The 24250-nt window shown below is 37.8% G+C and overlaps 2 protein-coding genes across 13 annotated transcripts in view; both read right to left on the bottom strand.

Annotated features, from left to right (window-relative positions):
* Positions 1 to 24250, bottom strand: part of LOC144634372 (uncharacterized) — a 164047-nt gene that overhangs the window by 15289 nt on the left and 124508 nt on the right. For 11 of the 12 annotated variants that reach the window (XM_078493314.1, XM_078493317.1, XM_078493311.1 and 8 more), the window contains one exon: positions 22508 to 23077. The exons of the other annotated variant lie outside the window; for it this stretch is intronic. In XM_078493314.1, the coding sequence (XP_078349440.1) occupies positions 22986 to 23077 (92 nt within the window). In that variant the 3' untranslated portion in view covers positions 22508 to 22985. Of the gene's footprint in view, positions 1 to 22507; positions 23078 to 24250 lie in introns of those variants that run through there. 12 annotated transcript variants of the gene reach the window in all.
* Positions 350 to 18924, bottom strand: LOC144635368 (uncharacterized). The gene is made up of 10 exons (XM_078494475.1): positions 18665 to 18924; positions 10818 to 10889; positions 9275 to 9448; positions 8912 to 9015; positions 7359 to 7505; positions 6921 to 7166; positions 5443 to 5700; positions 3976 to 4098; positions 1443 to 1718; positions 350 to 882 (listed from the first exon to the last, which is right to left on the bottom strand). Exons 1-10 carry the CDS (start codon positions 18838 to 18840, stop codon positions 785 to 787), a joined length of 1674 nt encoding a protein of 557 aa, XP_078350601.1. The 5' UTR covers positions 18841 to 18924; the 3' UTR covers positions 350 to 784.

Genomic DNA, 24250 nt, shown 5'->3' with positions numbered 1-24250 from the left:
TCCTAACGCCCCGCAAACCCCTCTTGTTTTATGTTTCATTTTATAATCATAAATTTTACCACTCATCTAAATCTACACCATATAGCAGGATCTTGCAACGGGAGACATACACTTATCACTTAAATACTCCTGTATACGTCTTAAAAGTAGCATCCCATCCTAATATAAACTCAAATTATTCTGAAACAAAATTAATTTCTCAGGAGAATACCCCGTCTCCCGATAATAATCCCCCCCCTGAAAATGGGCCCACCTAAAGGGCCTTTGGAAAAACATAAGCCCAGGACTCAGTATCGGTATTCTACTGATGCAGCTGAGGTTGTTTCACCTTATCAAAAACAACACAATAACAAGTCCACCTTGTATTTTATTAAGTGTGTTTTGGAGAAGGAGTTTACAAGTATATTCCATCGTGACAGAATAAGAATTTTTCACAGCAACAACTGCAATCATGTGCCTGTTAATTTTGGAAAAAAATTGTCGCAGAAAACGATGGTGAAATTCTGAAGAAATGATTCATTGCTTTTATACTTATTCCTTCCATAGTTAGTTTAAAACAAAAGTTATATCAGATGTAAAGAGATATAAAGCGTCTCAAAAACCTTTAGTTAACGTACAATTTTTGACTTAATAGTTTTTACATAAAGTAAATTATATCAAAGATGTATTCGAATTTTACACAGTAGTGTTTTCACACGATTTACATGCTCAGTTCAGATTGTGTTTGCAGAGTTAGAAAGAAAATTAATTTTAAGGCGAACCTTATAAAAACTGTTTTTTTTTTTTAATCTTGGCTGGTAGCAGCCTCTACATTTCCATCAGCAGATTTATGTTCTGCCACTGGAATGATGTCGGTGTCTTCTGTTTCATCTCCAACCTTATCTACAAGAGTATGAATTAAAAATATGTAAATAATTCAGTGTCAGTAGTTTGTCGATTGTGATCTGCGGGAGATATCGGACTTCATAAAATACTTCAGAAAACCGATATTTCAACATCCCGAAATGAAAAAAAAAATGGTTTGTACAGGTACGCTGATAACTGGGTCTGCAGAAAAATTGAATGTTTTTCAATGTTCTCCGTTTTTACTTTTCATAGTTTACGAAGTGGTTATTTACTAAGAAAGCTATTTTAATCAACTTAATCCAATCTTTCTTCGCTGTTTTCTCGCTCCCTGATGTAGGATGTTTATCTTAAGGTCAAGGGAAGTGCAAATATTTAACAAAAAGTTTGTACCTTTATATAAATGGAAGGGAAATTCAAGTATTTGTATTACTTTCAGAGTACAAATTTGTAGTCTTTAATTGTACTCCTGATATTTTTAATACAGTATTATCGTTAAGCGGTCCCTTGCAAAACCTTTGAATAGATTTTTTCAAACTATACAAATATAAGAAACAAATCATTAATTTTATGTTCCACCTTCAAAACTTTTCACCTACCTTCACGTGCAAGTTTCTTCTTCTTTATTTTCCTCACCATTACAGTAATGAACGCGGACAGGCAAAGTAAGGCCAAAACAACAGAAACGCACAAAACAATGGTTCCAGCCGCTGGACCACCTCTTGGAATGATTTTTTTCTTCTTTATTAAGCACGATTTCCCATCACTTTTAAGCTTGTAGCCTTTTGGACAGACACATTTAAAACTGCCAGGTGAATTGCGGCAGTAACTTTGTTTGAAGCAGTTGTGTCTCCTGATCTTGCACTCGTCGATATCTGAAATTCAACAGAGAGTTGGTTTCACAGTTAAGAACTCCTCACCTTCCCTCCCTCGCCCAACAACAACAGCAACAAAACAGCTTCTTTTTGACCAAAAGAAAAGATTATTTCTACATACCAAGAGATGAGAATAAACAATTAAGCTACGAAACCGGAGTAAGAGCTGCCTTGATACGCGCAATATAAATATTAAATATTATTATTATATGCTACGCTCCCCCAGGGGGGAGGGGGTAGCATATACGGAGAGGCTCCGCCCAAGGTCCAACCCTACTTTTTTATATACGATTTTTACAGAAAAGGAAACCCTTTTCGTATACCTTTTATTGAAAAGAGGAAGCCCTTTTGTAACCTGCACGAAATGTAGTACTTAAAAAATAAAGAATAATAATAAATAAATAAAGAAGTTTCAGCCATAATTTGCGTTTGTTCGAAATATTTAATGGTCTTTTTAAATATGTTAATGACAGATTTCCCTACTCTTTCATATACCAAATTTTGTGAAATCCCTACCCTTTTATATACCTGAAGCCTGAAAAAGGAACTTCCCCATACAGACCATTATAGGGAGTACCCCCTGAAAAAGGAACCTCCCCATATAGACCATTATAGGGAGTACCCCCTGAAAAAGGAACCTCCCCATATAGACCATTATAGGGAGTACCCCCTGAAAAAGGAACCTCCCCATATAGACCATTATAGGGAGTACCCCCTGAAAAAGGAACCTCCCCATATAGACCATTATAGGGAGTACCCCCTGAAAAAGGAACCTCCCCATATAGACCATTATAGGGAGTACCCCCTGAAAAAGGAACCTCCCCATATAGAACATTATAGGGAGTACCCCCTGAAAAAGGAACCTCCCCATATAGACCATTATAGGGAGTACCCCCTGAAAAAGGAACCTCCCCATATAGACCATTATAGGGAGTACCCCCTGAAAAAGGAACCTCCCCATATAGACCATTATAGGGAGTACCCCCTGAAAAAGGAACCTCCCCATATAGAACATTATAGGGAGTACCCCCTGAAAAAGGAACCTCCCCATATAGACCATTATAGGGAGTACCCCCTGAAAAAGGAACCTCCCCATATAGAACATTATAGGGAGTACCCCCTGAATAAGGAACCTCCCCATATAGAACATTATAGGGAGTACCCCCTGAAAAAGGAACCTCCCCATATAGACCATTATAGGGAGTACCCCCTGAAAAAGGAACCTCCCCATATAGACCATTATAGGGAGTACCCCCTGAAAAAGGAACCTCCCCATATAGACCATTATAGGGAGTACCCCCTGAAAAAGGAACCTCCCCATATAGGCCATTATAGGGAGTACCCCCTGAAAAAGAAACCTCCCCATATAGACCATTATAGGGAGTACACCCTGAGAAAGGAACCTCCCCATATAGACCATTATAGGGAGTACCCCCTGAAAAAGGAACCTCCCCATATAGACCATTATAGGGAGTACCCCCTGAAAAAGGAACCTCCCCATATAGAACATTATAGGGAGTACCCCCTGAAAAAGGAACCTCCCCATATAGACCATTATAGGGAGTACCCCCTGAAAAAGGAACCTCCCCATATAGAACATTATAGGGAGTACCCCCTGAATAAGGAACCTCCCCATATAGAACATTATAGGGAGTACCCCCTGAAAAAGGAACCTCCCCATATAGACCATTATAGGGAGTACCCCCTGAAAAAGGAACCTCCCCATATAGACCATTATAGGGAGTACCCCCTGAAAAAGGAACCTCCCCATATAGACCATTATAGGGAGTACCCCCTGAAAAAGGAACCTCCCCATATAGGCCATTATAGGGAGTACCCCCTGAAAAAGAAACCTCCCCATATAGACCATTATAGGGAGTACCCCCTGAAAAAGGAACCTCCCCATATAGACCATTATAGGGAGTACCCCCGGGTATGCCACCAGGTTCAAACTTGATATAAAGAGTGGTAAAAAAAAATCAGAGGCTTCTCCACCTGGGTGCATGGTTGCATAGCCTGCGTAGCAGGCGCCGTTATTTTCTAGCGCGCGTATGGGAGAAACGCGAAAGGCGCGAGAGGGCCACACGAGAAATTTTTCCTCCGCACCTCTCGCGATCCGCACTCTGTTAAACGCGCTAAAAACTACACAGACGCCTGCTACGAAAACTAGGTTGCACAAGTTCAACACCGGCTCACAGTATTTCCATTTTTGGACTAGCAACCCATAAGTAATTTATTATAAATTGTTACAACCAACCTACGCATTTCTGGTAGGCACGAAGATACCCATCACCACAATCACACTTATAGGACCCCAGAGAGTTGAAGCATTTCATATCTCCCTCACAGAGCGTTTTGTTATCTGCACATTCATCGATATCTGAAAATGAACGATTAATTAAATTCATATTCATTAGCGTAATTGTTGTACCTTCAAGTATTCGTTATTGTCACTTGTCTAAGAAATGTAGAAAAGGAATGAGAGATTTTTCAGCTTTTAAATGAGCAAAAATTAGTGATATTGTAGACTGTGGTGAAATTTGCGCAGGTCATTCAAATGAGAATGAAAGTTCAAACCGTCTCATTAGAACATACTCTCGTGTGATTATACAATGTCAAACTATATGAGATCTCATTTGAATTCCAGGAAGATTCACATCCGTACCTTTACCCATCAGGCTTACTCTTGCCAAGTACATCTCTAGAACAAACCCTAACCTTAGTATAGTTATTGCCCTAGCCATATCTCTAACTCTAATCGTAATCACAATCCCAAGATTAACAGAAACCCCAAGCCTTCTACTGCCCAAATCACCCTAACCCTCAAGCTGGATTTACACAGACGCGTAATTTTTGTACGTGCGTTTACGTGCTCGAAAAAAGTTAGAGACAATGTATGAACGACTTGCAGACACGTTTACGCAAGTCGTTGATACATTATCTTTAACGTTTTTCACGCAGATCAATTATTTGCCTCAGCTTTCGCCCTCGGCAAATAACCGATGAGCTGCTCGCCACTAACAAATCACGATATTTTGCTCAACCTCTTCCAATAATTGTTACCATATTTACTCGATTAAGCGCCCTGGACGCTTATTAATTTTTTGGACGTTGAGGGTGGGCGCTTATTCGAGGCTGGGCGCTTATTATATTTTCACAATTTTTAGCAAGTAGTACGTTTATTTTTTGCAACAAAAACAATGTATAATAACTAAACGTAAAGATGTACGAAAGCTGAATTTTAAATGTTCATTGAAAGTTTCATTAAAAAAAAAAAAAACTAAAAAATACTCGGTATTCGGGATAGTCTCTTAGTAGCACCAGAAACTGGTAGCACTTAATCAATTTTAATCTCAACTTCAACAATAATCAAAATTCCTCTTGTGCCCTCATTATAGGGGGGTGGGGGTGGGCGCTTATTCGAGGCTGGGCGCTTATAAACTTTTCCTACCTACAGGGTGAGCGCTTATTCGAGGTTGGGCGCTTAATCGAATAAGAACGGTAATTGTTTTCAAAGCATTGGCTAAACCCTACCAATAACCCCATAATTTATAACTTTACCCTAACCGTTGATGGTTAATATACGATAACTAACCCTCAGCCTTAAATTCGTGGGGATAGTCTGTTTTGAAACAGCGTAAAAATGCTCGTGTATACATGGGAATACGTTACTAACAAAGCCTTCTCTTTCCTAGTGTGAAAGATTAACCAGTAAAACCCTCACCTTTGCAGACATTTCCATCCTTTCTGTATTGTGGTTCACAGTCACAGCTGTAACTGCCTTGAGAGTTCTTACACTTCATGTTCTTATCATCACCACACGGCTTATCCACACACTCATCAGTGTCAGAACAATTACGAGCTTCGCTATTGTATTCATATCCTGTCTTCTCACAAATGCACTCAAAAGAGCCTATAGTGTTTTTGCAGGTAGCACGTTTATCGCCGCAAACGCCAGGATCTTGTTTGCATTCATCGATATCTAAAGAAAACAAAAAGAATCATGGCAATTAACCCAGTGGGAATTATATTGGAAATATGTTTTAGCACTGATAGAACAATGGCGTTTTTATACTAGAGACGCGTTATCCGTCTGGACGAGCTTCGGCAAAAGTTTTGTTGCTCGTCTGGTTATGCGTTTCCAGTATAAAGACGGACATAAGACGAGTTACCCGTCTAGACGAGCTACTTTTCGAAACGCGCCTTGAAAGACGGATAACGAAAGAAAGCTCGTCTAGTCGCGTTATGCGTCTTGTGCCCGTCTTTATACTAGAGACGCATTACCAGACGAGCAACAAAATTTTTGCCGAAGCTCGTCTAGACGGGTAACGCGTCTCTAGTATAAAAACGGCCAATATTAGCAAACACCTTGTAGCACAGTATCTCTGTCCTCACCCCCCTCCCCCCCCCCTCACCCCACCATGCAACACCCAGAATACCAAGCCAAGGATATGAATGCTATTTTTTCATCTTGCTTTAAATGAAGGATATTTATCATGTCAGTTCTATGTTCTATATGATTCCTGTCCCAGTTTTCTTGCTGTATGTATTCATTAAATAACATACAGTCCGTACATTCGGTTGTTCAAAAGATGGATAAGGCTATTCACTGGATAAATCACTATCCAGTTGAAATCCTAGCTTGTTTCTTCAATACTTAATTATTTAGTGGACAGTGATTTATCCAGTGGATAGCATTTTCCATTTTTAGCAGACGTTGTTGGTAAAGTCCCCAGAAACATTTCTCAGGTGGTTATAAAATTATACACCTTGTTTGAAATATAACTTTCAAAATGAGAAAACGGCAAACAGTTACTTAAAAACTTATTCCAGATTAGACAAAATTGCATATTTGTCCAATTCCTTTTCAACACCTTTTTCTAGCTCTGAAAAGCTCAAGTCACTTTAACTCTCATTTCCACACTTTTTTAAGATGTCGATGAGCCCCTGTAATGATTATTACCTTATAGAATAGACATATATAATGATGTATTGCGCCAGCTACTCAAATATCATCTCTAACAGAACACAGTAATAAGATAAATATCAAACCCTCTGCAGACATGGCAGACCCACGAGGCTACGTTACCGCGCTTTCTGTGATCATTACGGAGCTTTTATAAGACCCGCTATCATAAGAGTTATGACCACATTTTGTACTGTGCATTTTCGGGAAAATAGTAAAACAAAATACACACTTACCAACACATTTATCTTGAGTCTTGGTGAAACCTGTTCGACACGGGCAGTGGTAGTCTCCTTCTAGGTTTTGACATTGTGTGGTTGTTTCATCACACTTGTGAGCACCAGTTTCGCATTCATCGATATCTTTACATTCACCACTTTTTTTGGAATAACCTTCCTCGCAGTTACATTCATATGAACCATTTGTATTTGTGCAAATAGCATAACGAGGACAGATTTTTGGTTTTTTACACTCATTGATGTCTGTTCAAGGAAAAAACACGAATATTAATTTTAGGACATTTTAGTTAGGCACTTATATTGTACATTATTTTTAATTGATATTATAGTATTGTAATTCTTAGAAAGCGATACCAACTTCATGCTCATCCTAAGGTACCTGATGCAAGCCTTTTTATACGAATTTTAGAAGTAGTGAAAATACTGAAGACCAACCTTTGCATTTTCCCTGAAGTTTATCAGTATCAAATCCATGTTTACATCCACAGAACAATTCCTTTTCAGTCGACCCAGGAAGAGAAACATTTGCGCATCTCAATTGTCCCTCGCAGGGCCGATTTTTATCGTTGCATTTGTCAATATCTAGAAACAATGAAAAAACAATTCTGCAGATTAAGTTATGTCAACAGTATGCTTTACTTTTAATATTTCACCTCAATTTGTCTACTGCCCAACATCAACCTTCAGTTATTCTGAGTTCGTTTCTTATATTTCTCTCAGGAAGTAAGCAGGTACGGTCAAAACAGATCAGTGTACTATAACTTCACAGCTTTTCTATGTTCAGTAACTACATCAATTCTAAAAGTCACATGCCAACCAAAAGGCATACATACATACATTCTTGTGCATTTCTTTTCTGGATACTAGAAATTGGTCGTCTGTGCTTATGTTCAGTAATTATATCTATGACACAGAAAAAGGTATTAACATATTTTATCACGACACGTATACCATAAAGCACTAAGAATGTGATCTTAAATTATTCATTTTGAGCAATAAATTACCATTTAGCAACAGATTGCAAAAACTCTGCAGTAAAAACCCGCGTATAAGAACCTAGGTTTTTCCAAGTTAGCCTAAACAGGTTCTTATATAAAAGGTATTTAGTGTAAAATTAGGCTAACTAGGTTCTTAATTAGGTTCTTAACTTTTGTTCAAGAAATAAAGTAAAATTTTTAAATGATATCTACATCCAGAAGATTTTTAAGCCGTTCAATAAATTTGCAGTTCGTGTTTTATCAAGTCTAAAACACTCGGCTGCGCCTCGTGTTTTAAACTTGATAAAACACTGCTGCTCATTTATTAAACATTATATAATGTGTACAGACTGTGTTATAAATATATTTTTGAGAAGATTTTTTAATTCTATATTTTTGAGAAGATTAATTTTTCCTTTTTTGAAAATAAGAACCTGTTTTAGAATTTTAGCCTAAAATGGTTCTTATGTGAAGGGTGCTTAAAAATGAAATTTTAGCCTAACAGGTTCTTAAATGTTAGGTTCTTATACGCGGGTTTTTACTGTATTGTGACTGAGCTTTAGTTTTGAACAGGGAGAGGGGAAACAACTTCCCATACATTCTCTTATATGAAATCTGAGCGATGTTCTCACAACTTGCAAAGCAATCATCAGGGCGGTAGTCTGCGGATGTCTCCAAAGCGCATGAGCAGCTCCTCTCATTCTTAACTTGCCAGAATAATAACAAAAAACATGGGGCCAGTGGGAAAGTTCGGTTACTTTTTTATATTAGAAAAAGAAGGTTCTTGTTGTCACTATGTGGTGTTTATTATAAAAACGGTAATGAAAACGTGGTGATCGAATTTTCCCGTGCTCTATTGTTTCAAGGTTTTTTGTTGACTTGGTTGTTTGCATTTCAGCGCAAAAAAGTAGCACAACATCACAAAATTCTGCGCTTTTATAACTACATGATGATGATGAAATTTTCGGATAAAAATAATGCATTTAGAGCTTTAGTAAAGATAGTTCTGACCCGTTAAAATCACTGAATTCACGGCATCGTAATCGTGGTTGCTATAGCTTTCATTTCGCCAATCTCGTACCCAGATTCCATCAGTCAGCGGTACGGGACAGACCCTAGGAAAATGGAATAGCTCACTTCGAAAAAGAGTGTCAGCCTGCGCCGAGAGTGCCAGCTATAAAACCAGTTATTGCAGTAATCTAAGTAACATCCATTTACACTACTATTAAGGATTTTTATAGATATTTCAAAATTTCTTTAAGGAACGATGTCCATGAAAGTTCCTCATCTCAAAAAAAGAAAAAGGGATCTTTGACGCGACAGAGATCTCTGAAGATCCTCAAAGATTTGTTAAGATGCTGCAAGGATTTTCACCAGGAGGACTTACCGCACAGGTTTGATAAAGACTTGAGAGCTTTGTTGTGAATCTTTGATGGTGTGGCACACTGTATACTGTCTCCATCTTGAATGACAGCTGGTGAATTGTGTAGTTTCAATCTCAGCCATTCAAGATTACAGTCACAGTGGAATGGGTTGCCTTTCAGATACCTGCAAAATCCATTAAAAATATTCAACTACTCTATAGGTCAGTTATCCTTCAAACGTGTAACAAATTACAATCTGAGCACTTCATAAGTCACGCTAACCATTTAAATTATACGATCCATTGATCACTGTTAGTGTTGTAAACTTCGTTCTTTTCGGCAGGAGAGCAATCATTCTGAGCATTTTCCTTGTCGATTCTAGTGTATATACGTGTACATTCTTTATTGACGTTCTCCGTCAGAGGATTTTGAAAGGCAATAACATAATGTCTGAGGTCACCGTTTTATTGCAGCAGTCGTTGGTTTCATTTGCGGGGGGGCCATCCCTGGCAGGTAGGTAGGTATGTAATACTTCATTTAAAACACGGTAAATTCCATTCAGGTACATAAAAAAAAAAGAACCAGGGAGGCTAACTACACGTAAGAACAAACAAACAAAAACCTGCTTTACAAGGATGCCGTGTATGCAAAATTTATATGCAAAATGATTCGAAAGTGTAATTTTTCAATTTGTTCTTAAATTTGTTAAGTGTGCTGGTTAGTTTTATTTCATTCGGTAAGCCATTCCATTACACAGCCCGCTGTAGCTAAAACTTCGTTTACAATATATAATTAGTGCGCGGCTGTGGTATGGATAGCTTTCCTTTAGTATTCCTGAGATTGTGTGTCAAGGCTTCATTACGCGGGAAAAACCGAGAACTCAAATAATTCGTCAGGTCAGGTTAATCACAGCATTATACATCATAATCGATTTACTCAAGGCTCTTTGATGATCAAGTTTGTGCCAATTTAAACTATGTAAGAGTTCATCAGTATTTCTATCATAATTAGCAAAGGTTATGATACGCGCAGCACGGTTCTGTAGCTTTTGTAGTTTCTGAGAGAGTCCCTTTGAACAGCATATCCACACTAAATTACAAAAATCAAAATGAGGATGAGTTAATGAATTGTGAAAAGTATCTCACGTGGAACAAAATCACTTATGCTTTTAATGGCACTTACGCCTGAGGCAATCTTTTTTGAAATTTCCTTTATGTGAAATTCCCAATTTAGATTTTGATCAATATATACGCCGAGAGATTTCTTTGTGGATACTTGAGATTTGATTTATTTTGATAGAAAACGTTATACTCAGGCTCACTTTTTCAGCTAATAAAAAATGTTTGCAGCATTAGGCATCTTTTTTGTGGTCCTATCCAACCCTACTTTTCATTTGCTTTATTCAGGTTTTTGTTTTAATTATTTAATTGATGTTTGTTCATTAATTCAGTTCTCGTAGATATTTTTCATATTCATTTACTACGTCATCTATTCCATATGCCATAATTGCAGTTATCCTATCACATTTTACAAATTAAATTCCATCAACTTACACTTTTTGTAACTTTTGAAGATGTTCCAAATCCTCTTGAGTAATGCGTGTAATCTGGTTGTCACTTAAATCACTGAGGAAACATCAAAATACTTAACAGTTAACTCACAATTATTCGCAGACTGGCGAAGTGAACATTTAACAATTATTCCAAGAGCGCGCGTTGGATACGAGATGGCTATAGCTATCTCTTATTTCATGATTGACACATTTTCGTTTGTTATTCAACAACCTTTATTTAACTTACAACCCTGAAGAATATTAACTAACTGAAAGTCCGGGGAGGACTTGATAGTGTAGCAGGGAAGAGCGGGGGTGATGAATTGAATTTATGATTATATATAAATGAGCGATTTATCTGTATAAATCCCTCCTTTCAGAGATTTATATAAATAAATACCTCAAACGTTGGATAATTTGTTAATCCTCTCATTAATATTCTAGGCTACGACTAATCTTTTTCTGACCAAATCAAACCCCTTCTCTGGACAAATTAAACTTTACATTTCCAACAATAAAGTTTTAAAAGCAACCAAATACAAAACAAATTAAACCATATAAAGAACCCAAACTTTTCTTAGGTTTACTTTTCCTGAAATTTTAAGGCTCTCAAAATTAAAGCCTTATTCTACAGAATCGACATACGCAATTTTCTAAGCTCGCTTGAATTTGTCGCTGCATATATATATGGCCTCAGTTAAAAATACCTTCTGCTTGGCTATCCTGTTTGAATACAACAACGCGCGTCTCATTGCTGAAAACACGACATTCCTAAACGTTTCCAAACAACTTATATGGAATTCGGTTCCTGTCGTTGGTTCAACTCTTCGTAAATGTCCTTGCCGTTTCTCTCGAGGTTTTCCTTCGTACGTTATGGACGCTGTACAAAACACACTAGCCCGCTCAGCGAACATCACACAGAGCAAAACAAATCATCAAAACATCAAAACAGTCTTGTGTTATTCAAATAAGTTTGACAAGTCACAATGAGTCGCGAATCCGTGAAAAGTGCACGATCAGGCGATTCTGAGAAAACCTCACAATAATGGCAACAATAAAACAAAAGAAAGATATGTTGTTTACGGTCGGAGCCGAGGTATCACTTATTAGACAGCTTTTGTCCTGCTGGAAACGGGCTTTATATAATGATCCCTCACGAATAATATCATAAATAAGTCAGATAGAACGTCGGTATTTATCTCTTACATATCCAACAAACGTAAGTGGAATAATGGTTTATTAAAAACACCCCAAAAATTGCAGAGCTCCCCAACTATTCTTGCTTATGCATACCCTTACCATATTTGTGGTGCATGGTATATGACTACATATACCGTGGCCTGTAAACCAATCAAAACTAAGGAATTGCAATATACCATGGCTAGTTTTAATAATGGTGTTAATAGAGCGTTTTCACTAACGTGACCAGATTTCTCCATTGTCATGGCAACCGACTTTATCCGCCATATTGGTGTTCCATCGAAGCAGAGTTTGAGTAGCGTCACACAACAGTTAGAGCATAATTTACAGTTTTTCGACTACTTTAATGCACAAAACAACTCATTTACATTAAGATTCTTTGCATTCCCGTCGGCTGTGGCAATAATACGGGAAAAAAGAAGGCCCAGTGGTAAAAAAATGAGTTTTTTTTTTGTGTTCTACGTGTTATAATTTGTCAACCAGGGCAAGTACGTGGAATACCTGACTACGGAAAGAGGAAGATGTATTTCTGCCATAAGTAGAGACGATTTAGCTGATGCTATATGTTAGAAAATGACCGAGTTAGCAGCAAGCATTTCGAAGATTGAAGATCTGACACAGTATGTCCCAAGAAAACACACTGATATCTGTTGGTAAGATATGAGGTGAACCAATTTTTCGCTACTCCACGAAATCCACAATAATCTAGTTTCTCACTCTAGATGTTATGATTTACAGTATTGAAAGCTTTACTGAAATCTTAAAATAATTATACCACAAGAAAGTTCGTTGCAGTCAATTGCATGTTGTATGTACTATCAAGCCGATGATGCTTAGAATGGCACGATCAGTGGAGTGTTTTCACAGAAACCAAACTGTTTGCAATAAATTACTTTCTTCTTTGCAAAGAGGTATAGTATTCTCTTATGCATCAATTTTTCCAACAGTTTATTGAATATGAACAGAATTGTCTAAACTTGTTTGTAAGGCCTAAACTTGTTTATAACACAGGGGTAACTCAGTCAGCTTTTTTTTAAATAAATTCCTTGGGACAATTCCAGTAGAATTGAAAAGGAAGCATTTATTAAATGTAATTTCTCATAGTAAAGGCTTAGATATGGCATATTTAGTAGCTCTTAGGATGTTGATTGGTATACTAAAGGGTCCAGTAGACTTGCTGGATTTCAGTTTAATAATTTTATTTTCAATTTCCACAGTTGTTATGGGAAATAGAAAGAAATTATCCTGAGATGAAGGTGTGAGATACTGAAGGGGGGATTTATCTACTCTACGAACACTCTTAGCCAAAAAATATCCAATATGAACAAAGAAAGTGTTAAAAGCATAATTTTGCCATTGACTTAGGATCCTTTTTTTAGCATCGTCAACAAGTAATTTAGTGGGAATAAATCCAGATCTGCATCTAAGGTTGACAAGTTGTCTTATCTTCTTCAATCGACTTTCTTGGAATCATTGAAGTGATTATTTTTATAGTTATTTTACTCACTTTTAGCAAGTGGTTATGCCCATTCCTAAAAGTTTAAGTTTTGAATGATAATAAGTACGGTAGGTTTGGTTTTTGATATACTTCTTTAGAATGATAATTGAGTCGCTTAATGCAGTTGTCCATGGTTTGGATTTCATTTTAGATTCACGTTTAGAAAGTTGTTTGTTAGGGATATGAACAACAACTATTTCTGAGATTCTAGTGTAAAAGGAATTAAACATTACATTAGGATCACTGAATATGATCTTGAATTAGAGCAGATTCATAAAAATAAAAATCGTCTCATTATTAGATCTTAATATTATTGGGAAGAGAAGAATATATTTTTTTTACAATTAGGAAGTTAGGTAGATGATCAGTAAGATCATAAACAAGATTTCCACTTGAGGTGAGATGTTTCTGAGTGGTCAGTAATTCGGGTGGGTTGTACCCCGGGGGGGGGGGGGTACTCCCATATGTGGCCTATATAGGTATGTGCCGCCCGATAGGGTATGGTTTTTGAGGTTCTCGGTCCTTAAATAAGGTATCATTGTTGCTCCTTTTGGCAATGTGTTCCCGGTGTGATCCTTAGATAGGGTACCTAAATTCTATTAGCTAAAATAAACGCCAAGCTGAACGACAAAAGATATCTGAAAACTGAATTTTCTGTTCAGGTATTAGAAAAGCGATTTTATAAAGATTTGTGTCTTGCCGTGCGCGGTTAGCCGTTATTTGGGTCGTCACGGAACGTTTCTCCTCCCCTCGAATAGGGTGTCATTTTCTGGTTTTGGGCCTTAAAAAGGGTATCAATTTTCGCTTTCTTTATCCTTAAATAGGGTCAGGGTTTAAGAACCTTGGCGGCACACCCCTATCCGAAATTTATGGGAGTACCCCCCCCCCCCCGGGGGGTTGTAAAATGTGTGGTTGAAAACTAGAGGACCCCTAAGGTATTTAAAAAGTTTTCTGTATCGATCTGTGTGAGAATCCAATTTAAGGAGGTCTAGATTGAAATCTCCCAAGGTAATGCAGGACTTATCCTTCCTATGAATCCTGTAAACTGTAGAGTTAAGATTATTCATAAGGTTTTGTATATAACCATTTGGGTGCAGATAAATCACACTACAGATCATGTTTCTTTGAGATCCATTTTGCATTTCTACCCATAGAGCCTCAAAGTCATCTTTAGTTTTTGTGAGTTCAGGACTATTTGTAAATAACTGAATGATCTGCCTTGATACAAAAACCAACTCCTCCAGCATTTGAAAGACTGGGTTGGAAAGTAAATGAATAACCTGGTATTTAAACATTGGGAAAACAGTTTTGGTCAACTTTTAGCTTAATCCCAGGAAGGCAAATATATTAACTCAGACAACATTTGCTGCAAATTATCGAAGTTGGCTGACAAGTTGTTGATATGTTTCTGCTCCTTGAAACAATAGAAACAGAGAAAGGGCGAATCAAACTTAAAGCCACAACATGAAAGTTTTTCCTTTATTCCTATTTTGATTCCATGCCTCGATGTAAAACAGAACTCTTGTGATATGCGAGCCACATTTGCCTTGTTCCGCCATACACTGTACCATTTTGTCCATTTTGCTCGGTTATTATCGAAAGCGTAACATTTGAATCGTTCATTCTTTGTGAATGCCTAACCTTTCCGAGAACTATGAACTTTTTGCCTATTTTATACTCTTTAACGCTATTTACAAACCCTGAATAAGTTGATTATACGCCTGTGTGAACTTCTGAAAGATTGGTCCTTACTGTAATAGCCGGTTTCTAGCACTTAAAACGACAGCAAATCCATAGATTCGACAGGAGGCAAGCATTCTGGATCATATGTTTTATCCGGAATTATTACAGGATCCATTCCAACACAAGAAATCTCATCAGAGTAGGTTTCTTCACGTAGGGATCGAGGTTGTTCACATAATCCGAGAGGGAATATACCGCCATGATGGAAAAGTGGAACACCAATATGGCGTCTCAAATTTCCCGCGAAAAATGTGACGTCACGTGAAAACGCTCTATCGTTCGTCTCTAATTGCGAGGTTTAGAACTACAATGAACCTGACTAAAATCAAAACGCGGCAACGAAAAAGGCTTGATCGTGACTACGGTAAACTTTGAAGACCCTGCAATCCAGTTAGAAGACGATAAGTACACCACATTATTAGAGGGTCTCAATGGGGTGGTGGCTTTTACGGTTAACGGTTAAAACTTTGGCTTTTTTACGGCTAACGGTTAGTTTATTTCCATCACGGTTAACAGAAGTTAAAAGTTAATTTTCATTGTTTATATTTTAGGTCTCAGGGCCATTCTGGGACGACGAAGTGAACTAGTTTGGTTTATTTATAATTACTGACCGATTTTTTACGGTTAACATACGGCTAACGGTTAAAATTTTCCAATTTTTACGCCTAACCGTTTTACGGCTAACAGTTAATCCCATTGAGACCCACTAATTACATTGTTTTGTTGTGTTTTTATGAGCCTTGCCTGTTTTAAAATGCTATACATATCCAAAATGTTTGGATGGATGGTTACTGGGTTAAATGAAGCCTTATCCGCAGTACTTACATTTTCGTCCCCAGAGCCGCTCGTTCCTCGTAATCGGCGGAGCCTGGGGCAAGAGAAACAAGTGGCTCTGGTGACACATGATTTGATTGGCTAGATCTTTAAAATAAAAATTTAAATTTATCAAATCAAATCCCTTTGTTGTAAGGGATTTTACTACGGTTGGTTTGGTTGGCTTGATTTAAATTCTCTTTGTTTAAATCTAGCCAAACAAATCATGTGTCCCCAGAGCCACTTGTTCCTCGTGCCCCAGGCTCAGTCGGCTAAAGAGGTACAAGCGGCTATGAAGCACTTCACGCTCAAGGGAGTCTGAACCCGATCGTGAGCGGTGACGTCACTGGTCACCGTTCCAAAAAAAACTGACGCCGGCGAACATCTCAGAAGCTGAGAGAGGAAAGTACACGGTTTTCTTGTTGCAGAGCATTTCAACAAAGAACCCCATACTATTTCTGATGTAAAGATTCGCAGAATCAGGCTTTGCTCCGGTAACAACATCCACCGACAGCGACAAGAAATGCGGATGATCTTCCAATCAGGCACTGTGCTACCTGTGTGCTACCACGCAGGATGAACATTAACTTTTCGTTTACTTTTTTATTTTTTACTTGCGCTGGGCTTTGAACGTTAGTTTTCAATATTAGTTCTGTCGCGTTCTTTATGGTTACGTTTTTCACTACTGATGAAGGGCCAAAACGATTGGTTCCATCTGTAACGATTCTTTTTTCATGTTATATTCCTTTCACAATTCATTTATTTAATTTAGCACCTAAAATTTCTAAAAGTCGTTTGCTTCTTGTATTGTAGGCAAGACTTATCATCGAGTTCATCCACTTACCCCGTCTTAAGGTCGCGGGGGACACCTTTGGCTCATCATTATGCATTTATTTAAAGCGTATGCACGAAGTTCAACGACTGACATCGAGAACTTTACGACGAGATATTTGCATAAAAAATACGAGCACGCGCGCGTGATTTGATGTGTTTGCGTCTGGAATTGTTTGTCTCTTTGAAAACGCATTGTTCTCATCATAAAAGCGTGGAATATAATTACCATAATTACCATTTTGAAACCGTTTTTTGATCGGGACATCTTCGGAAATCTCAAAGTTTGGACTTTTCCGACAATTTTGTGGCAGAGAATTTAGCGCGGATATAGAACTTCATGAGCTGCCACTGCAGAGAGGTAAACTAGGAATACTGTAGTGTGTCATAACAGAGGCGGAATTTTAAAAGAGCGCTTTTAGAAAGAGGTAGGAGGCATTCAATTAAAATTTGCGCATTTAAACCGCCATAACTTGCTGGAAAACTTTAAATTAAAAAATCCGCTTCTGTTATGACACTCTAGAGATATTGACTGATTAGTTTTTGACAAGATCACAGTGTGCTGTCTCCTACTCATTCTACAAACTCTGCCACGAAATCAAGTTCTTCCCAATTTGGCAGTATCGTGGCTATAACATCGCCGTAGGTACAATCTACCAAATAAAAGATGACATACATAATCTTTTAACATTTCTTTATGTCTCTGTAAAATTTGAGCTTAATCGCATTCATAACAGCCGAGGAATAAGCGTTTTAAAAGATGCAGGTCAAGCAAAATTTCGCTTCATGAATTTATTCATGCTGTATATATCCCCCGCGACCTTAAGCTTAAGTTGTTAGCTGTAAGAACCAATCCCTTAACGGCCTTGAACTCGGCCCAGTCAACCGCGGCTACGTTCATATGGTCGGGTTTTCGCGGGCTTTATACATATATTTTTAACGTTTAACTGCGAAGAGAAGTAGTTCGAGTCTAACAAAGTTCGTTCATGCTGAACCTTCGTTGACGTATCCTAATCATCAGGTATATGTCGCTTAATTTCTTTCATTTTTATCGTATTCCCTTTGTTGTATTCCGTTATTTCTGCCGTTCTCAGTGTACTATATTTCTTTATTTATGTCCTAGAAACCACCGGTAATTATGTTAAGTTTCACGTCGTTAAGAATAAATTAAGTTTCACCCAACGACAAAGTTTTTACTACTGGTTCGTTTACTACATTGGCAGAAGTATTTTTCGAGCTCCCGAGTACACTTACGAGCTCAAATAGCGGTAAAACTTACCGTTTTAAAGCGGACTTCTTAAAATTGTCGATGATCTCGTTGGGAACAACAGCGGGCACTTCGGTTTTTCTTTTGCCATTTAGAATTCGACTTATTCACGGTATATTTCAATTAAATTAAAGAGAAAATAATTATCAATTTCCTTACTTCAGTAATAGTCATGATCCGTTTGCTCTACATTTCGGCTTCTATAAGTTCTGAAAGATCGAGTTTGAAGTTTGGAAGACGCTGCTCGCTTCGTCTTTGTTTCTCGAAATTTTCGTCCGAGTCGATTTCAAATTTCCCAAGTCATTTGATAAATAATCACAGCGCGCGCACTATCTGAGAGATAAAATAAAGGTATAGTATAGATAAGCTCGAGCAAGCTGCACTTTTTAGACAAATCCATGAGCAAGAACCTTAGATCCAGGAACCGTATACATAAGGAAATAGGTAACACCTCCCCCCCCCCACCCCGCGCAAAGTACCAAAATGTTTTACTTACGCTATCAGTATTCCCTTCGGTATCTTGGGTATCCTGCTCAATCCAACCCCCCTGCACTGTAGCTTTTTTCCAAACTGAAGTACCCTGCATCCGGGGAAGGCGCTCTTCTCTCCGTTTACAAAAGCGATTGTCAGCCCAAGCAACACTAAAATGTACACGAACTGACGGCCGCCCATTTGTTTTCTTTCTCTTTTCACATCTCTGTGTTGTTTATAAGACTTCGATCTTCGATGTGACGTAACAGACACTAATGACAAGTTAATTGAGTGTGAATGTACGTCATAAAAGAAGTTCGCATGGGTCAGAGTGTGAGGATTTTTATATTAAAAAAATCATTGAGTAGAGTTCTTAACCTGCAAAACTAAATTATGAACACGCTTGAGATTAAAGGAAGTAATAACGTTAAAAATCTTTTGAATTTACAAATAAATAAAATTTTGAGCGATTACATCTTTGGTAAGTGAATAATAAGTAAGTGAGCCAGTAAGCAAGTAAGTCAGTCAGGCAGTCATACAGACAGTAAAGCAGTCAGTCAGTCAGTCAGTACAGGACAGGACAATGGTTAACCTTCATCGAATTCTACCGTACACAATATCGGGTCTCGCCAAAAAAAATTACCCCACCCCCTCTCTGAAACTCACGCGCAAAATTTCTTTGGATAGGAAGTCTTGTATGTTATGTCATTAGCATGACTGCAGAATGCAGACTGCAGACCGAAGACAGCAAACATTTTTTAATTCCGCAGTTACAGAAAAAAGCCCAAAAGTGTGACCACTTTCAATCAACTCACATTCTTTCGTGCTGCTGTTTTAGCAGCTTTTACATGTTACCTTTCGATTTTGGCGATTTGGTTTGGAAGCCGAGCTAAAATCTTATCCCAACAAACCGCACGTAATCAGACCCTAAACCGACTCATTCGTTTACCAAAGGGCCATGTGAAAAATAAGGGTACAAAGTTATGCATGTTATATTTAAGTTGACTTGAAGTGATCATTTTTAAACTTTATCGGCCTTGCGAAAACTGCTTACTTTATAGCCTTATAGTTTTGGGTCCTTCATTGGCACCCTTTTTTAACCATCCCTGAGATGAAAAGAATTGTGTTTGAAACAAATTCGCCGTTGAGTGACTTCAGTACCGGCGTCTTCGCAAACTGACAAAACATAACAGAGAAACTATACCATGGAAATTATTTACACCTACAGCGTACAGTTGCCTGGCCCATCGACTAAGAATTTTCGTTGAAAAGACAAAAAAGCTGTTGAGTGGATGCCAATTCACCTGATTGTCTCGCAAACATTTCGCTGACCCAGGTAAATTTGAAAACGCATCTTTTTTTACCCGGCGTTTTTGGTCACTGAAAACGGTACTTTTCAAAAACGCTCTCCAAAGTGGGTAAATTTGAAAACGCCGGCTTTTAAGCGAAAAAGGGCCGAATCGCACTAGCGGACAAGTTTACAATGTCAAAACATTTTTAAGAAAGGGCCGAATCGCACTAGCGGACAAATTTTGTAACAATTGATTGATTTCATCATTAACGTGTCACTTGTTACAGAAAACAAGTGCGATAGCGTTTTTTGAGACCTAGAACTTGTCCAACATTTCAGGAAAACAAAGAAGCAGTTGTCTTATGATTGGTCCGCGTTGCACGCGCGATAGATGTTGTCAAACAATTGCAAAAAGTGCGAACGACTTGTTGGACAAGGGCAAATTTTGTCAAAACGGACAAATCATCAAAGGGGCCGAAGTCCTGCCTCAAGGCAGGACTTTTCATGACAAGTCGCATTCCCATGCCCCTCGTAATGCTAGATAACAATACGTTGTTGATTGGCTATTGTGTTTGGCCCAAATTGCACCGAAAAACAACACGCACTCAAAAGTTGTTGGGATAGTATGCACCGTGATGTGGCTCAACTATCGTAATCCAGCCGCAAAATCTTTTCGCGAGAGGCAAAGCATATTTATAAGTGAAGTGTTTCGGCCAAATGTTAGAATGAGAAAAGAAAAAGTTATCTTGAGACGACTCATTATTCTACTGCATGAGAACGCGTACTTTAAATGCCAATTGTTTTAGATTTTTTTACCGCGTTGTACTGCATATTTGATGTTTGCCCAAGACGGCCGTGCTGAGAAATGTACAGGGATGGCAGAAGCACGTGCAGAGCTATTGTACTAATTGGGCCAAACACAATGGCCAATCAACAACGTATTGTTATCTGGCAATACGAGGGGCATGGGAATGCGACTTGTCATGAATTCAGTGATTGTCCTGCCTTGAGGCAGGACAACAGCCCCTTTGATTAGTTGTCCATTTTGACAAAATTTGCCCTTGTCCAACAAGTCGTTCGCACTTGCTTTTTGCAATTGTTTGACAAAATCTACCGCGCGTGCAACACGGACCAATCATAAGACAACTGCTTCTTTGTTTTCCTGAAATGTTGGACAAGTTCTAGGTCTCAAAAACGCACTCGTACTTGTTTTCTGTAACAAGTGACACATTAATGATAAAATCTACCAATTGTTAAAAAATTTGTCCGCTAGTGCGATTCGGCCCTAAGTGGCGTAGTGCGGACGGCGAAAACGGGCGAAACCGGGAATTTTTGAAAACGTCAAATAGTCATATGTTCTTTGTTAAAAACAAACGGTTTAATAAGCTTAACATTAGCTCAGTTCATGCGTTGTAACTCAACGTGCGATGAGGCGTATCGTTTTCAAATTTACCCAGGTTAATGTGGACGCGGGAAAACATTTTACGAGGCGTTTTCAAATTTCTCCATTTTCACATTTACCCGGGTTTCTGTGGACGGGGCCTTAAAAAGGTAATGTGCCGCAAAAACAACAGCACGAAAGAATGTGAATCAATTAAAAGTGGCCACACTTTTGGGCTTTTTACTGTAACTGCGGGCTCGAAATGAATGAAACTTATCGTAATTTATTGTAAAAAAAAAATGCTTATAGCTTGCGGTCTGCACTCTGTAGTCTGCGTTTTTACCCGACCGGATTTGTGATGTTTGTTGAACGACCGCAGAATGCTTTTGTGTTCAGTATCGTTATTTTTACAGAATTGTGCCCTGCAGATCACTATATGTACCTAAAATATTTCGGACTCAACTTCCCTTTCCAGTATGAAACCAAAATATTTTTACAACGCAAAATAATTGATGGTAATAAGACTGAGTGGAGTCTAGTTCAGTCTGTAACCATATGAGTGATTAACAAAATTGGAGGGCGGCGTAGCCGGTGTCCGATTTGTTTTATCATTAGTATGATTACAGGCAGAATTGGACGACACGATGTCCTATTGCCAATAAATCACGAGTATAACAAATTTCGAGAAAAAAAATAAGACAAGCGAATCTTCTTGAGAGTTTATCCTCACTATGACAAAAAAAGCAATTTTTGAAACTGAAGGTTTTAGGAATATCAAGAATAATGAAGCCGCAATAAAGAAACAAATAAAAAGCGCTTAAAACCGGAATTTTACGGTATTTAGTTTATGATACGTCATTAGACGCCTGATAAAACCGCCACGGGACGTCAAGTCGTACTGGTTTTGAAGTATTTGACACTTCTAGGGCCATAACTCATCTTTGACCTGTCTTAGATCTGTCTATAAGAATCTATTTGTCACGGGTTTTACCTACATCCAGGAATTTTGAATAAGTTTCTGTTTCGTTTTCAGTATTTGTTAAATTATTTTCAGTGTCCGCAATCAGCACAGAAGTGCTAAATACATTGACACTGAAATAAAATGATTTATTATTATCTTTATCTTTATTTTATTTTATTAACAAAAAAATCTGCCGTAGATACTAACAGTTGCCAAAAAACACCACAACAATGGGTCTGCTTTGCCTGCATTTTATTGAATGTGTTTGGAAGAATAAGTTTACAAGTCAATCCATCACAACGGAATAAGTTTATTAGGAAAAGAGCTTTATCATCCCATCCAGATAAGGCGGTTTAAATGTATCAAATAAATTTGTGCCTGTTCTCATAAACAAAAGAATTTTCACAAAATCGTAAATTATGAAAAACTGTAGTTAATATTACTTTGAAAGAATATACCACGTGGTGAAAGATGAGCATGAAATACAAAAACGTGTTACTGAGAAAAAGCCATATAGTTAAAACGAAGTCTTAGAATGAAAATTTTGACTGTTCAAAGGTATAGTACTTAGTAGAAAAAAGAGTGAATCAACAAAGTCTTAGAATGTCACACAGTACTGTTTTTTAAAAGGTTCAAGTCAAAATAACAAGTCTCAGCAAGAAAGGATGAGTAAAAAAAGACAAATATTCTGAAAACTGTTCACAAGACTGTTTTTAGTTTTGAGGTGATATAGCCTCTACATTGGCATCAGAGGGTTCACTGCCAGCCACGGGAACGATATCCGTGCTCTCTGTTTCAATCTTGCCTGCAAGATAAAAACATTTAATTATATTTCTTTTCGCTCCCCGCTTAACCAATTATATAACATTTATCATGTAATAGTCAACCACTTTAGGGGTGTGTCAACACAACCCTCCTTATAATGTCTTACACTCACAAATACATAAATTTCGCAAGCAATATATCTTGAAAATAACGAAACCTAACAGTAAAACCAAATAAAAACTATAAAGTTTACAAAAAATCGGGACATCTGTTAGTACAATAGAGAGAATTCGTGTAACCCGTTATTTATATGCAAATGCGCCGTGTAATATTTTAATGAGATGTACAGGAAAACAGAAAATTGCGGACAAATCGTAAGTATTTGCATGTGGAAGTCAGGTTAAAATTCAAGCATTTACCAATAATTATGTAAAAACCAAAACAGATAACGGGGCTTAAAATTATCATGCCTTGAATTGTCTTGCGATTTTAAACATTTTATATTCGGCAACATCGCGTAAAGAAAAACAAATTAAACTTGACTGTAACACAATAATTCTGCGCGAGCAATCCAATGGGGAGCTTTAGCAAATCACGATGACAAACAACTTTTGTTTAGCAAACAAAAGGATTAATGAGCAGGAAAATAGCTGTGCACGTGTTCTATTTCTCTGGCAATTTTTTTCCCATCTTCTGAAAAACATCAATGTGAAATGACTAAATCCTGCGCTAATTTTTCGATTTCGGTTGAACATGTTCTTGAACTGCTTAAAGAAAGACACTTCCTGTTTATACTTATTTCTGTATAACTATTAAAGTGATTTCTTTGCGGTTTTCTGACCACTCATGTATTGTTTTATTGTACCCAAACATTAGAATATTATACGACTCATTAACATATAAAAAACGGGTTACACGAATTCACTCTAATATAAATAAAATAGCACGATAGGCCTATACTCGAAAACGCTATTAACCTTAGTCATTGGGTTTTTGATTTAGAGGGAGAAAATGTAGCCTGCGTAGCTGGCGGTTTTGTTGGGGTTTAAAGCGCACACAAGCTAGTAGCAAAGCCGTGAGGGGCTTGGGGAGGATGAGGCCTCCTACTCCCCAAGCCCCTCGCGGCTTCGCAACCTACTTAGATGTTTTTAATGTAATGCGCAAGAAATAAATTATTATTATTATTATTACTTAAAACCCAACAACCCGCCAG

This window comes from Oculina patagonica, chromosome 13 (assembly GCF_052425735.1).
Source record: "Oculina patagonica isolate OP01 chromosome 13, crgOcupat, whole genome shotgun sequence".
NCBI lineage: Eukaryota > Metazoa > Cnidaria > Anthozoa > Scleractinia > Oculinidae > Oculina > Oculina patagonica.
The sequence above is the reverse complement of the archived record's forward strand: the minus strand, read 5'-3'. Positions and strand labels throughout refer to the sequence as shown.

Coding starts and splice junctions, on each gene's coding strand:
- LOC144635368 (XM_078494475.1), bottom strand. CDS start 18,840: ATGGGCGGCCGTCAGTTCGTGTACATTTTAGTGTTGCTTGGGCTGACA. Junction 7,167..7,358: donor ACTTCAGGGAAAATGCAAAG/GTTGGTCTTCAG, acceptor TTCCTTGAACAG/ACATCAATGAGTGTAAAAAA. Junction 5,701..6,920: donor GACTCAAGATAAATGTGTTG/GTAAGTGTGTAT, acceptor TGTTTTCTTTAG/ATATCGATGAATGCAAACAA.